The 14,093-nt window shown below is 41.2% G+C and overlaps 2 protein-coding genes across 10 annotated transcripts in view; one reads left to right on the top strand and one right to left on the bottom strand.

Moving 5' to 3' along the window:
* The window catches only part of SLC24A1 (solute carrier family 24 member 1), a 31,805-nt gene extending 20,065 nt beyond the window's left edge, over positions 1 to 11,740 (top strand). For 2 of the 6 annotated variants that reach the window (XM_060005752.1, XM_060005748.1), the window contains 6 exons: positions 217 to 308; positions 2,278 to 2,506; positions 2,675 to 3,012; positions 3,752 to 3,841; positions 4,937 to 5,103; positions 6,048 to 8,842. In XM_060005752.1, the coding sequence (XP_059861735.1) occupies positions 217 to 308; positions 2,278 to 2,506; positions 2,675 to 3,012; positions 3,752 to 3,841; positions 4,937 to 5,103; positions 6,048 to 6,297 (1,166 nt within the window). In that variant the 3' untranslated portion in view covers positions 6,298 to 8,842. Of the gene's footprint in view, positions 1 to 216; positions 309 to 2,277; positions 3,013 to 3,751; positions 3,842 to 4,936; positions 5,104 to 6,047; positions 8,843 to 11,715 lie in introns of those variants that run through there. The other 4 variants (XM_060005750.1, XM_060005751.1, XM_060005749.1 and 1 more) reach the window with 4 other exon arrangements.
* The window catches only part of DENND4A (DENN domain containing 4A), a 132,583-nt gene continuing 128,570 nt past the window's right edge, over positions 10,081 to 14,093 (bottom strand). For 2 of the 4 annotated variants that reach the window (XM_060005743.1, XM_060005744.1), the window contains exon 33: positions 10,085 to 13,440. In XM_060005743.1, the coding sequence (XP_059861726.1) occupies positions 13,304 to 13,440 (137 nt within the window). In that variant the 3' untranslated portion in view covers positions 10,085 to 13,303. Of the gene's footprint in view, positions 13,441 to 14,093 lie in introns of all 4 variants that reach the window. The other 2 variants (XM_069540472.1, XM_060005745.1) reach the window with 2 other exon arrangements.

The following is a 14,093-nucleotide window of genomic DNA, read 5'->3' as shown; positions in this document are numbered from 1 at the left end:
GAGCTTTCCTGTCATCTGCAGACATCTCTGTGGACAGGACAGTAACAATTCACATCACATCATTTTCCTTTTCCTGTTAACAAGAAATTCCCCAAACCTTCTGTGACCCTGAAGTGGACAAGTCCAGTAGCCCTGTAACCACTCACACCAGTCTCTGCCAGCTGCCCTCAGAACGTGGCACACTCTTCTGACCTATCCCATGTTTATCCTTTAAAGAGGAGGAGCCAGCCAAGCTCCCTGAGGTCACGGTCACACCAGCCCCTGCTCCAGACGTCAAGGGAGATCAGGAGGAAGATCCTGGCAGTCAGGTAGGCACAAGCCTCTTCCCAGGTGGTGGAATTTGAGAGGCCCAGGGAAGGATTTGCCAATCAAAAATCAGTCCTTCCTGGAGATTGGAAATGCTATTTGAGGTTCATTCCTCTGGTGTAAGCATTGCCCCTTCTTTGAAGATCAAATACCTCATGGGGCCAGTTAATTCACTAATACCTTAGTATGAGTAAGATAATATGTATGAGAATGTGTTGCCAACCTATGTCCAATCAGCTGTGGCAGGGAGAGGTGGCGTGCTTTGACTCCAGTGTGGGAGAAGGGAGCTACCCATCAGGGGCTATTAGCAGTGACAGTTTTCAGAGAAGAGGGTGCAGGCTGGGCAGACACTCCTGTACCTATCAATTTAAATGACTTGTCGTTTCCTCCAAGAAGCCTTCTCTCCTGATGAAGGTGGGGAAGGGAGGGCAGAAATTATTTCAGACTCAAGTCTTCTCACTCTTCATTTCCAACTGAAAGCACAGGCCTCATGGATATTAATATTTGACTTCTTCATTGGGTGCTCTGAACCCTGGTTGCATATTAGAATAATTTGGGGAAGCTTTAAGAACTGCCCAGGGCCCACTTTCAACCAATTAAGTCAGGATATCTGGGTTGGGTCGTTGGGCATGAATGTTTTAAAATCCTCTAGGTGATTTTAATGTGCAGCAGAGTTGAGAATCATTGGGCAGTGTTGGGGGTTGGCAGTGTCATGAAATTTGTTATGGATGACGTACTCTATGAGCACACAGCCCAGGTCATTTGCTCAAGGGATTGGACCAGCACATTGTTATAGGTCATTTAGGAGCCTAATCTGAGGACCCTCAGAATCAATGGCTTTCAGAGTGAGTGGAGTCAGTCCATGGTTCCCACACACCAGTCTATAGATGCATTTATTAGAAGCACTTGTGAGCATATTAAAAGAGATTCCTGGCTTCCAGTCCTAGAGATTATACTTCAGTTGGTTCGGGGGGGCAAGGAAATCTGTATTTCTAATAAGCTCTCAGGCTACCAGGTTTGGGAACCAAAGATCTCATTCGGCCCTGGCATTTGCAGAGCAGGGTAGCTTGGTGGTTAAGAGGCCAAGAGTTGGACTGTCCATATTCCAGTCCCAGCTTCATCACTTACAAACTGTGTGGACCATAAGCAAGTTATTTAACTACTCTGTACCCTAGTTTCTTCATCTATCAGATGGATTTAGTTCTGCCTGTATCATAAATTAATTGATTCATGAAACATACTAAGTGCTAGTTGTTATGATTATTATTATACCACTTAGCATGATGCCTGGCACATAAATACCCTCAGAAAATAGGTATCCTCCTCGTCATCATCATTTTACACGTATAAGGTAATAGAGCAGTTGAGGAGTTTTAATGGACTCAGCAATGTGATGTAACCACCAAAAGATACCATGTCATTTTAGGCAACATTAATGGAAGCACAGTATCTAAAATAAGGGGGGTGATAACCCTGTTTGACTCTGTGAAGTGTTCTGTGTTGTTTTAGAAGCCTCCTCCTGGGATATAAGCTAACTAGAATGAGTTCACCAAGAAGGAGAGGAGGCTTTAGGCCATAGTATGGGGGAACCATAGAAGGATCTGGGAATCTTTAACCCAGGGAAGAGAGCTGTCTCATGGAAGAGTGTTATGTATGGCTCCCAAGAGTAAACCTATACACAGGAGGTAGAACCTTGGTATAAATATGACTTCAAACCAATCAGAGTTGTCAAGATGACAGAAGCTGCTTTAGGTGGTGAGTTCTCCATCCCTAGAAATGATCAAATAAAGACCAGACCACCACTGGGTAGGAGTGTTGTGAAGGGAATTTCGCTGAATGATTGCACTAGTTTCTTCCTCATACTCAAGCTTTTAGATACATTCTGAGAACAACAAAAAATGTGGGGAAAAACTGTGGGGAGAAACAAGCAGGGCAGTTATTTCCCATTAATCTGTTGGCTTTGGATTGCAGGGAGATGTGGCTGAAGCTGAGAGCACAGGTGAAAGGACAGATAATGAGGTTAAAACTCCTGGTGAAGGTGAAAATGGAGAGCAAAGTGGAGGTGAAGCTCAACCAGAAGGTGAAGGTGAAGAAAAAGGAGAGAATGAAAGTGAAGGTGACATCCAGGCAGAAAGGAAAGGAGAGAATGAAAGTGAAGGTGACATCCACGCAGAAAGGAAAGGAGATGATGAAGGTGAAGGTGAAATCCAAGCAGGAGAAGATGGTGAAATGAAAGGTGATGAAGGTGACCTCCAGGCAGAAAGGAAAGGAGATGATGAAGGTGAAGGTGAAATCCAAGCAGGAGAAGATGGTGAAATGAAAGGTGATGAAGGTGACCTCCAGGCAGAAAGGAAAGGAGATGATGAAGGTGAAGGTGAAATCCAAGCAGGAGAAGATGGTGAAATGAAAGGTGATGAAGGTGAAACTGGAGAGCAGGAATTGAACGCTGAAAATCAAGATGAAGCCAAAGAAGATGAGAAACGTATAGATGGTGAAGAGGAAGGTGATGGAGGTGAGAGTGAAGACGAAGAGGAGGAGGAGGAGGAGGGAGAGGAGGAGGAGGAGGAGGAGGAGCAGGAGGAGGAGGAGGAGGAGGAGCCTTTGTCCCTGGAATGGCCTGAGACCAGGCAGAAGCAAGCCATTTACCTCTTTCTTCTGCCCATTGTGTTCCCACTGTGGCTGACGGTGCCCGACGTCCGGAGGCTGGTGAGTTTGCCCAGCTGTCCCCAAGCTATCTGTCCCCAGGGAGGCTGTGGGGTCTCTCGGCACTCCCCCTCAAGAGGACGGAAGGGACAGGACAAACCAGCTTGACAGGGCTCAACTACAGAGAGGATCTGGGATGGAATCTGCAGCTCTAGTGGGGACCATGCACCTAAGGGGACACACTGATGGGCTTGGGAGGCCTCAGAATGTGCTTGTTTCCATCGCTATAAGCAACGTGAACTAACCCCTCCTCGAATTCTCAGTTTCTTGATTTTAATATGGGAATGATGCCACTGCACACCCTCCACATTGCACAGGGATATTGTGAAACCCCAGGGTGATAAGTGCTGTTTCTACCCAGTATTCCTGTTTATAAGGAAAGGTCTGACTAACATACTCCACCCAAAGGGGAACCATATTCTGTCTCTGGGTCCAGAGAGGGGTGGGGTGGGGAGAGGTTGCTGAAGCCAAACCAGGTACCTAGATTGATCTGGTTCCAGGGCAAGCAGGTAGCTCTCTTCAGTTTGGCAACTGCTGAACTCCACACTCCTGTGTGGACTCCCCTATGGGCCACCAACCCCATCCTTCTCAAGGTCCTCACTGGAGACAGAGATGGAAGCTCAAACTTCTCCACATCCTCTCCATGACTCCTCCAGCAGATCTCTTCACTGATACTGGGGCTCCCTCAGAAGGGCCAGAGACCTTTAGCCTCTGCAACTTACTTCTCTTCCTTTTCAAACAGGAGGCTAGGAAATTTTTTGTTATCACCTTCCTGGGATCCATCATGTGGATAGCCATGTTCTCATACCTCATGGTGTGGTGGGCTCACCAGGTGAGTGTGCGGCAGGAACTAAATCCCGCATTAGCAGGTCAAAAGGGCTTTTTCCCTTCAGGGTGAATTTCTGGTACCCAGGGAATAGCGAGGACCAAGTGAATTTGTAGTTTATACATTGTAAAGGCTAAAAAGTAGACTTTATATTCCAGGGAATGTAGTGCTTTTCAGGTGTGGCTCTTCTGTCTTGTGGTGTGACAGAAGGCCCTTCACAACCTGATCTAGTTGACCATTCCTTCTTAGCATTATCCCCTGCTTCCTCTGTTCTGTATCCCACACTTCTCTCCACCTGGTGACATCATACACACTCGTGAGAGCAAGCTCAGTGTTGCCTCCTTTCTGGCGTTTAATCAGTCTTCTGAGTGCTTAATGGCTTTGCTGTTCTACCTAGAATATTGCACTTAAGCACAGAGCTGTATTATTATTATTATTTTAAATATTTATTTATTTGGCTGCATGGGTCTTAGTTGCAGCACACGGGATCTTTCGTTGAGGCACGCAGGCTCTCTAGTTGTGGCGCAGGGGCTTAGTTGCCCCGTGGCAAGTGGGATCTTAGGTCCCCGACCAGGGATTGAACCCACATCCCCTGCATTGGAAGGCGGATCCTTAACCACTGGACCAGCAGGGAAGTCCCTGTATTATTATTTACATGCTTTTCTCTTTCAAGCTGAGAGTAGGGTCAGTGTTGTACTGCTCATACTTCTACCTCCAGCCTCTAAAAAGTTCCTGGCACATAGCAGGTGTCCGTGGTTCTGGAAATGGAAACTTGACACCAAGAGGCCTTTGGAGGAGCAGTTCTTTTGGGAAGGTAGAGGTGTTGTAGTTGGAATGACAGTAAGTGGTATCATAGGTGGACTTTTACTCCAGTTTAGAAAAGAGCAGCATCATTCCCTGAAGCCTTGAGCAGGGGTCCTGTTCTTTCTCTCCATGGCCCATCTCCCCAGCTGTTAGTTCTGCTGTGACCCTACCTCACTCAGGCCAAGGGAACGTGAACTCTGTGGAAGGTGTTGGTTTTGCACAAAGTAGTATGTGGTTGGTGCTTTGAAGAGCCTCAGATTTTTCACTTGGTTTCTCATTACTGTTACTATTTACCAGGTTGGTGAAACAATAGGGATTTCTGAAGAGATTATGGGCTTGACAATCCTAGCAGCAGGCACATCAATTCCTGACCTCATCACCAGTGTGATTGTCGCTCGGAAAGGCCTGGGAGACATGGCCGTGTCAAGCTCTGTGGGCAGTAACATATTTGATATCACCGTGGGGTGAGTGGCAAAGTTGCTTTCTAGGGCATGATATGTATGACTGGCAAACACTGTGTTGGCTCTGTCTGCTGGTTTTTTGCTCCATTCATTATACATGGAATAAAAGGGCATTTATGTTATTAGCTTCTGCCAGGCAACAAAGTATCCTCCCTTCATTCATCACAGCCAGATAGGATAACAGAACTAAAATGCTGCCTGAAATGTAACTGACTAGAATTTATAGATGAATTGAAAAATGAAGTCCATTAAATTCCATTACCAAATACAAACACTCTGCTCACTGACCCCCAAGGTGGAGGAGGTGGGGTTGGAAGAAGCAGTGACTCAGTCTTACTTCCTGACATTCTTGCTTCTTTGCATTTGGACTCCTGCTGGCTCAGAGGTTCTAAAAGCATTTTGTATAAACAAACAAATGCTGCTTACTCCTGTATGGGTTTGCTTACCCCGCTCCTCCCAACCTTGTCAGAGCAGAGTGTCCCGCGCTATTTTCATTTCCCCAATCATGTTCTGGATGTGGGTGGTGGCTTTGGTTTCCTTAATTTGTATATGTGTGTGCTTGCAGGGTGGGGCAGGTAAGAAGGCATAGGAGAGCCCTGATCACTAACGAATGTAAGGAAATGTTATCCTGAGCTAGGCCTTATTCTGATTTAGAGAGTCACACATCTACCAATTTAGGTTAGTCATACAGAAGTCATGAAGTATGACGAAAACAAACTCAGAACCAGAAAGCCTGTTTTAATCTTAGCCTCTCCCAGTTATCAGCTGTGAGCACTTGGGCACATAATTCCCTGAACCTTAGTTTTCTCACCTGTGAAATGAATGTTTTCTGCTCTGTTTCACAGGTTTGTGTAAAAATGAGTGCTTTGTAAATTGTAAAATACTGTTAAGTATATGGCATGATTATAAACATTAAGAATATTCACACTGTTTCTTCCATCTTGCAGCCTGCCCCTTCCTTGGATGCTTTTCTCTTTTATCAATGGATTACAGCCTGTTCCTGTCAGTAGCAATGGCTTGTTTTGTGCCATTGTTTTGCTTTTTCTCATGCTCCTGTTTGTGATCTCTTCAATTGCATTATGCAAATGGAGAATGAACAAGATCCTGGGCTTTACCATGTTCCTCCTGTACTTTGTATTCCTGATAATCAGTGTGATGTTAGAAGATCGAATCATATCCTGTCCTGTGTCTGTCTAAGTCAGTCACTGTTGCTCAAAATGGACACGGATCAGAAAACCATGCCAGAAGTTACTGTACCACTTGTTACATTAAAGAATGAACATGATCCAGGAGAGTGAACTGAGTGGGCAGGAGCCTCTGATGTGGATGTGATCGGGACTGAAGTTTATCCTTGGAAAACACCTGCAGCTCATTGTGGATTAGGACTCTTTGGAGGGGTGGAGCTCCTACCACCCCTGATGCAGACAGCTAACACATGGAGGCCAGCAGAAGGACCCAAGTCAGAGGGTTTTCTAAAATGAGATATTTGGGAGTGAGGGTTGGGACAGGTACCTTAGCAATCAGATAAGCTCCCATGTTCACAGTTCCCTGATTATTCCTGAAGGGCTGCTGATGCAAAAGATGCAGGTGTGGTCTCCATCTCACCCTCCTGGCCCCTGCCCCCAGCACATGCTGCAGTTTACTGTCTCCTCTTTTTCTGTTCAAAACATGTGGTTCTATCAGATTTGTATTCATTACAGGTTCAGTTACTGGTGAGTTTAAAGGAGCAAAGTCTATAGGAAAAAAAGTATAACAAGAATCAATTATCATTACACACTGTAGTCCAGTAAAATGTGTACCAATATTTTATAGCTTAAAAAGGAGGACTACATATGCTCTCGTATTTCTGAAAAGTCAAATTAAAATAAGCAGCTCAAGAAATTAAAATTCATAATTTGCCCTTCAATTGGAAGATGTGGGTATTAGGGAAGGAGAACTACTCTGAGGGCTATTTAAAAACATGTATTTATTAGGAAATCCAAGTTAGCGTTGTCTCCATCAGGTGGGTCACCTTGAGGGATTAGACATTCTGACAAAGCTGTCCTGGCTCTGTGCCCCTCCCCTCTCATATTCTCACCCAACAGTGACAGCTGCACTAGTGAGTGAGAAACAAAGTAATTTTTAAAAAGAGTCTAAAGTCAGTAGAGCCAAATCTGGTTTACAAAGTAAGAGATCCAGTGGGGCAATGCTATTTTTGTATGTCATCCTCGATAGGATTATAAAACAAGAAGATTGATTTCTTGTGTGGCTTACAAGTGGATATTAAGGTGATTACAAAGGAGAAATTCCAAAAATGCTTAAACAATGACAAGATGGTAAGGAAAAGAGTATTACTACTTCCACGGTAGCTGATGTAAAGGACACCTGTGTGTTTTTAAAAAAATTATTTAATTAATTTAATTTTGGCTGCGTTAGGTCTTCGTTGCTGCATGCGGGCTCGCTCTAGTTGTGGTGAGTGGGAGCTACTCTTTGTTGCGGTGTGCGGGCGTCTCATTGCGGTGGCTTCTCTTGTTGAGGAGCACGGGCTCTAGGTGCGTGGGCTTCAGTAGTTGTGGAATGTGGGCTCTAGGGTGCAGGCTCAGTAGTTGTGGCCCACAGGCTTAGTTGCTCCGCAGCATGTTGGATCTTCCCAGACCAGGGCTCGAACCCATGTGCCCTGTATTGGCAGGTGGATTCTTAACCACTGCGCCACTAGGGAAACCTGACACCTGTGTTTTTAAAAATTGTGTGGTTAAACATTTCAGGTGGAAGTTGAAGTGCTTGTATATTAAATACCACTGCTTGCTGCTTTTACTGGCATCAGGTTAAGGGGCACATTAAAAATGAAACAGTGTGGTGGTTACAAAGCAAAAGGAGCTGAGGTGAATGTAGTTTAGGATGGTAAATATCGCTTTAATTAGAAACATGAGAGAGGATTCACTGAAGACTGGAAGATAGCAGGACAAGTGTGATGTGGGAAAAAAACCAAACATTTTGGTGTTGAAAGGCTGTGTTCAAAGTACTTCAGTCCATAATCCATCTTTTAAGACGGGCTGGTTAATTTAATTCATGGCCTCACTCCAGGACTCACATTCTTTGGAAATGACTTTCACTAAATTTCAATAAATTGTGAGTCCCAATGATATTTTACAAAAATGGACGTGTTCATCCATATCTTTAGGTTATTTAGTCAGAATGCTCGAGAGAAGACTGATGAAGAATATGGGATCATGTTCACATTCCATATTCTTAAATTAGTTATCCTCATTCCTGATGCTGCCGTACTGCCTGGTCTCCATATGCCATGGCCTAAGAACAGGAGGAGAGAGCAGTGCCTATGGAAGGGAGATCCCAATACCAACACTCTGGGCACCAATCTGGTATCTGCCACCAACCTCAGCTGGTCTCGAGGATGTCACCTCCTCACTGACAGCCTGGGAGCTGGTGCTCTTCCCCAGAACGACTTATGAGGAGTGATGGACGGTGAAACATCCTGTAAAGGTAAAGTGCTAGGCTGCCATTTGATGATTAAAATCGACTCTAACGGTTGAATATCATTTTTCTGATCCGTTTGCTAAATTTCTGGCATTCCTCTTTGCCTAGAAAGGAAGTTCTGACTTCACACTATGTAGAAAAGAGTCAAAAACAAAAATGAAGGCTGGGTCTTGATGGATGAGCAGCTGGTGGGGAGAAAGGAGATTTCAGGGAGATGGAAAACTTACATAACTTCTAAAAGATCAATTTGTTATGCTTGAAATAAAAAATTTTGCAATCCATTATAAATCTACAATTTATTAAAATTGTGCTTTTTTTTTTTTTTGCGGTACGCGGGCCTCTCACTGTTGTGGCCTCTCCCGTTGCGGAGCACAGGCTCCGGACGCGCAGGCTCAGCGGCCATGGCTCACGGGCCCAGCCGCTCCGCGGCATGTGGGATCTTCCCGGACCGGGGTACGAACCCATGTCCCCTGCATCGGCAGACTCTCAACCACTGCACCACCAGGGAAGCCCAAAATTGTGCTGTTTTAGAGGTAAAGTACCATCTTAAAATGTCAAGATAATGGTTAGCTGGTCCTCTCATTTGATGGGCAAGATGTTCTGTGTAGCTAGTTACATGGGACAAATTCTAGGTCTTTCATTCAGCAAGAAAGTCAGAACTGTCCTACGTGAGTGTCTAAATTGGAAGGAAGTGGCTGCACAGATGATTTTTCCTTCATTCCCCTTGAGGCTGCATTTCCTTGAAGGCCCTGGTGATAGGTTTGGGCCAAATTTATAAAAATGTAAAACTCTTCCTAATTTAATGGGTTAAGATTCTGTGTAGCACCAGAAAAAAAAGGATGTATTCCAAATTTTTAAAAATTAGTATATGTTTAAATGGTTGCTGTACATTATGAACATTATATTGTACTCATCAACAGATCTGAAAATGCTTCTATCAAATTATAGGCTTGGCCTTTTGTGATACTCTGAAAGTATCATAAAAATTCTATATCCTAATAATCATTTAAAGATAAGTACCAAAAGGGGCAAGAATTGGAATTTAATATTTAAGACACAGCCTGGTAGATACATTTGAAGAACTCGTTGGCCTAATGGGCCACAGAATATCCTTGGTTCTGGCCCCCTTCTTTGTGGGAGGGTCCCCCTGCGGGTGCAGCTTGCAGTGTATTTTGGGTCTGGTTCCTATGAAAGGTACAAAGAGAGGGCCAATGATCAGGGTTGTCCATCCCTGTGGGGTCACTAGAACCAGGCAGGACACCCTGGTCTAAGGCTGCCCGTACAACCAAAGCATACTTCTGGTCCTCAGGCCCTTAACTGTGATGAGCCGGCCAATCTGGAGAATTTCATTTACAGAAAATTCCATCAGTTGCTCCAATGGTTTTATCACAGTACTGTGTTTGAAAAGAAAATCTTTAAATACAAAAGGAAGGAGCCATCCAAATGAACAGCAACTGTGGAAAGGCTGCAGTAACTTTATCAGAAGAGTCTGTTATCTTACACAGACTTTTTGAATCAGAGACAGAAATTCCTATATTAATTTGTCCAATACTAATTTTGTAAACAAAAATAATTAAGCCAGCAAATGTACTTACTTTGGGGTCAGAGAAAGAGGGCAGTATGAAGGGATAATAAGAAGATACCAAGTACTGAGAGTATTAAGGTAAACTGGTATGCAGCTACCAGAGAATTCAATTCTGAAATAAAACTTTGTCTTGTATCCAAACAGGAAGGGCAGAGCATGCTAAGACTAGCACAAAGGCAGACCAAGGACCCTCTCAAAGAGGCAGCGTACTCTTTCCCTTCCTGCTCTGAGATAAAGTGCCTAATAGCAGCTTTCAAGTTCTAGTGGGAGAAACAAAAATAAAGCTGGGCAATCGCACATTACCATACAAATGGTTATTTTCTTACCATATACTTACAAAATATGTAGAAGTACAACATAACTTTTATATGCAGCAGGCTGACACTTGCTAGCTGCACTAAAGTATCATAGTAATTACCAGCATGAAATAAAATAAAATAAGCATATCACCTAAAATGTTGAACCAACATTTTCAGGGGCTATTTCTCTACAAAGAAAAATGGAAAGCCATTTTAAGAAAACGTTAAAATAAAATAAGCTAATGGCTTTAGGGTTTTAAAGCAAAAATTCTCCCCACAAAATAAGAAAAAAAAAAAAAAAAAAAAGACAAAAATCAGAATATGACCAGACTGCATAACTCCCTAACAGGAAGAAAAAACTGAATATTGAAATACGATATAAAATACAAATGTATGACATTCAAAACACAATGGGAGGAAGTAGTAAACAAGTTGTACCAGGACATGGCATGATTTATTTTCAACTAGTAAACAGATAAACAAAACTAAGAAAATAAAAGACAGATAATGTAGCAAAAGGGTATTTCTCTCTAACATGATTGGCCATGATTCTCTAAAATGTATGGTCAACAGAGATAAAATTGAAGAAAAGTTTGTATGGAGTTATTTCAAAGGATGATCTACATTTTAATTTTCTTTTGATCAAGGTTTACCACTCTCTATTCATGTTTTAGGTTTTATTTTTAAAGAGTAAATTTGTGCAAATAATATTCCCTGGGGATTGAAAATAGGGGAAATAAAACCCAGTCAAAAGTAGAAACAAAACTTGGTGTCAGGGGAAGGAGATAAAAATTACATTCACTTTTCCAAATGAGTCTGAACCATAAAGAATGGGCTTTACCTTACTTTTTTTGGTCAGATATTTGAAATCAATAAACTGTTATTCATATATATTGCTTGTGTTAAAGAAAAGATAATCAATAGTGAAAGCTGTTCTTATACAAACAATAACAAAAAACCAGAATAGAACCCCAGAATTCTGTTTGGAGGGATGTTTGTCACTAATGCCAAAAGCCTCATCTATCAAATGTTTCTCTCCTTTGACAACTTTGAAATGACTGTGACTTAGAGAACGTAAGACTGAATTAGAATGTGAAGCGTGGACCTGAATAGGAAGGAAAGATAAGACAAGAGTGGTATTTACAAAAGAGAGGCAGATACATGTGCACAGCACCAGACTTTTCAAGTAAGCAAGTTCAGCGCCAAACTAACTGAACTAAAATTTTACATTTTTAAACTTTCCCCATTATTTCCCAGAGTAGAAAGCTGTAAAATGTTTTAGCTTGGTGCTATTCACTAGTGGGATGAACTCAAAAGTGTTTTTTCTACAGCTGAACTGGTTCTTAGTCTCAGGACTTTAAGGTATCTCCAGTCCAAAGTGTCCTGAACTCTGCCGGCTTCTACACATCTAATTTAGGACCTTTCATTTTTTCCTTCTTTGAAATTGGCTAGAGAATTCCTTCATTATGACAATGTGTTCAAACACACACCACATGAACACACTGAAAATCTATAAATAATTCTAACAGCCAAAGGATACTTTTTTATCAGAATTACCCAAAGAAAGTGATATTAGAAATAATGCGACTACAAATATTTTTTAAGATTCTATTTAATACCCATGGTACTTAAACATTCAATTTACTGTCTATTTCTGGATATTGCTGGATTTTAGATTCCATAAACCAGATTCTGAAGGCTTATTGAAAAAGCCAGGTTCCTCAATATGGGAAATTCTATCTGGCTGTACTTTTAGATAGTTATTATTTTTCTACTTTTGAAAAAATATTTTGAATATTTATATATAATATATATATATATATATAATATTAACAGAATACTCCAATAGGTCATATTCCAGATAAACATACTACAATTTGCATCATACCCAATATTTTAGATATTAAAATAAAGGTAGAATTTGGGATAAACTGTCTGACATATTTCCTAACATAAGTGTTCATGTAGAATATTAGAATTTAAATTGATATTTGGCTCTATAAGCTATTTTCCCTGTGTATTGTATGTATCTATTAGCAATAGAGAAAATTTTGGAATCATGGTATATTGAACCTGATTTTACAGAAGCAGATTTGGAACCTCTCTGGCTCTCCTTCCACAAGGCTCAGTGAGTCAGTCTGGGCAATGCACACCCTTGCCATGACTCACCCACTGCAGCCAGGCTCAGGAGTACTAATATGCGATCCTAGGACAACACTGACACTAGCGCTGACATTTCTGAATCATTCTTCCAAGTAGTAAAAAAAGTATAGATATACATATAGAGATCTGCAGCTGTACTAATTAATTCAAATAGCAGCAGACAAGGAAAATAAGCACTTAATTACCTTGCTTCATAAGATTAAGTTCATTTTGTTTGCTATATTAAGTTTAAAAATTAAAAAAATATCAACTTATTATAAACAAGTTAAAATATGTATAATACAACTTCACGGTCAAAACATTTGAGTAGTCTATGAAAACAGGAGATACTTTGTTCTTACATTTGTTTAAGTTCCATACATGATTTTTCAATCTGTCTCTTCCAAAAGAATCCATAAAACAGTTGTCTTATTCTATGGGAACCAATTTTGTTTATGGATTTTTTCATCACAAAAATACTTAATTACTTGTACAGGAGAAGAAAAAACAAAGAAATGGGAAACAAAGTAGCTCTCTCCCACTTGTTAGTATTTTCTTAAGACACTCTGTACATAAACTATCTGAACTTCCTGAACCATTTACAAATGCATTTTCAAAAATTGAAGAAAAAAGGTTAGAGTCTAAAAGTGTTATTTTATACACTGACTACACAATACATATTGAAAAAATACACACACATATCTTAAAGATAAGGTTCTCCAAAGGTTTTTCGGCATTCCATCACTCCTGTACTTGGTGGTCTGTCACAGTTGTGAGTACTCTTGACTTGACTAGGTGTGAGACGATCATATGCCACCTTGTATTCTTTATCAAATGCATCTGCAAAAATTCATAAAGAAATAAAGGCATAAAGAAATTTATATTTGATATTATCAGCAATCAAGTTCTTGTAATACTACAGAACCACAAAATTAGAAGCCAAGAAGGAATCTCTAGGTCATTTCTGCCAACACAGAATTTCAGAGCTGGAATGGGGACCTTATAGTCCGTAGCATTTAGAGCTAGGTTACACAGACCACTGAAATGTGAAGTACTAAGATGTCAACTGTTTAAAATTCTTCTTTCCTAAATTAAAAAATTTGGTAAAATACATATAAAATTTACCATCATAACCATTTTTAAGTGCACAGTTCTGTGGTATACATACAGTTCTGTGGTATACATTCACAGTTCTGAATGTATACATATATTCATAATGTTGTGCAATCATCACCACCGTCCATCTCCATAACTCTTTTCACCTTGTGAAACTGAAACTCTATACCCATTACATAATAATACTCCTCTCCCCTCCCCCCAGCTCCTGTCAACTCTAATTCTACTTCTGTCTCTATGATTTTGGCTTCTTTAAGTACTTCTTAAGTGGAATCATACAGTATTTGTCTTTTTGTGACTGGCATATTTCACTTAATATAATGTCTTCAAGGTTCATTCATGGTGTAGCATATGTCAGAATTTCTTTTCTTTTTTAA

The sequence above is a fragment of the Delphinus delphis genome, chromosome 2, assembly GCF_949987515.2.
Source record: "Delphinus delphis chromosome 2, mDelDel1.2, whole genome shotgun sequence".
Lineage (NCBI taxonomy): Eukaryota > Metazoa > Chordata > Mammalia > Artiodactyla > Delphinidae > Delphinus > Delphinus delphis.
The sequence above is the reverse complement of the archived record's forward strand: the minus strand, read 5'-3'. Positions and strand labels throughout refer to the sequence as shown.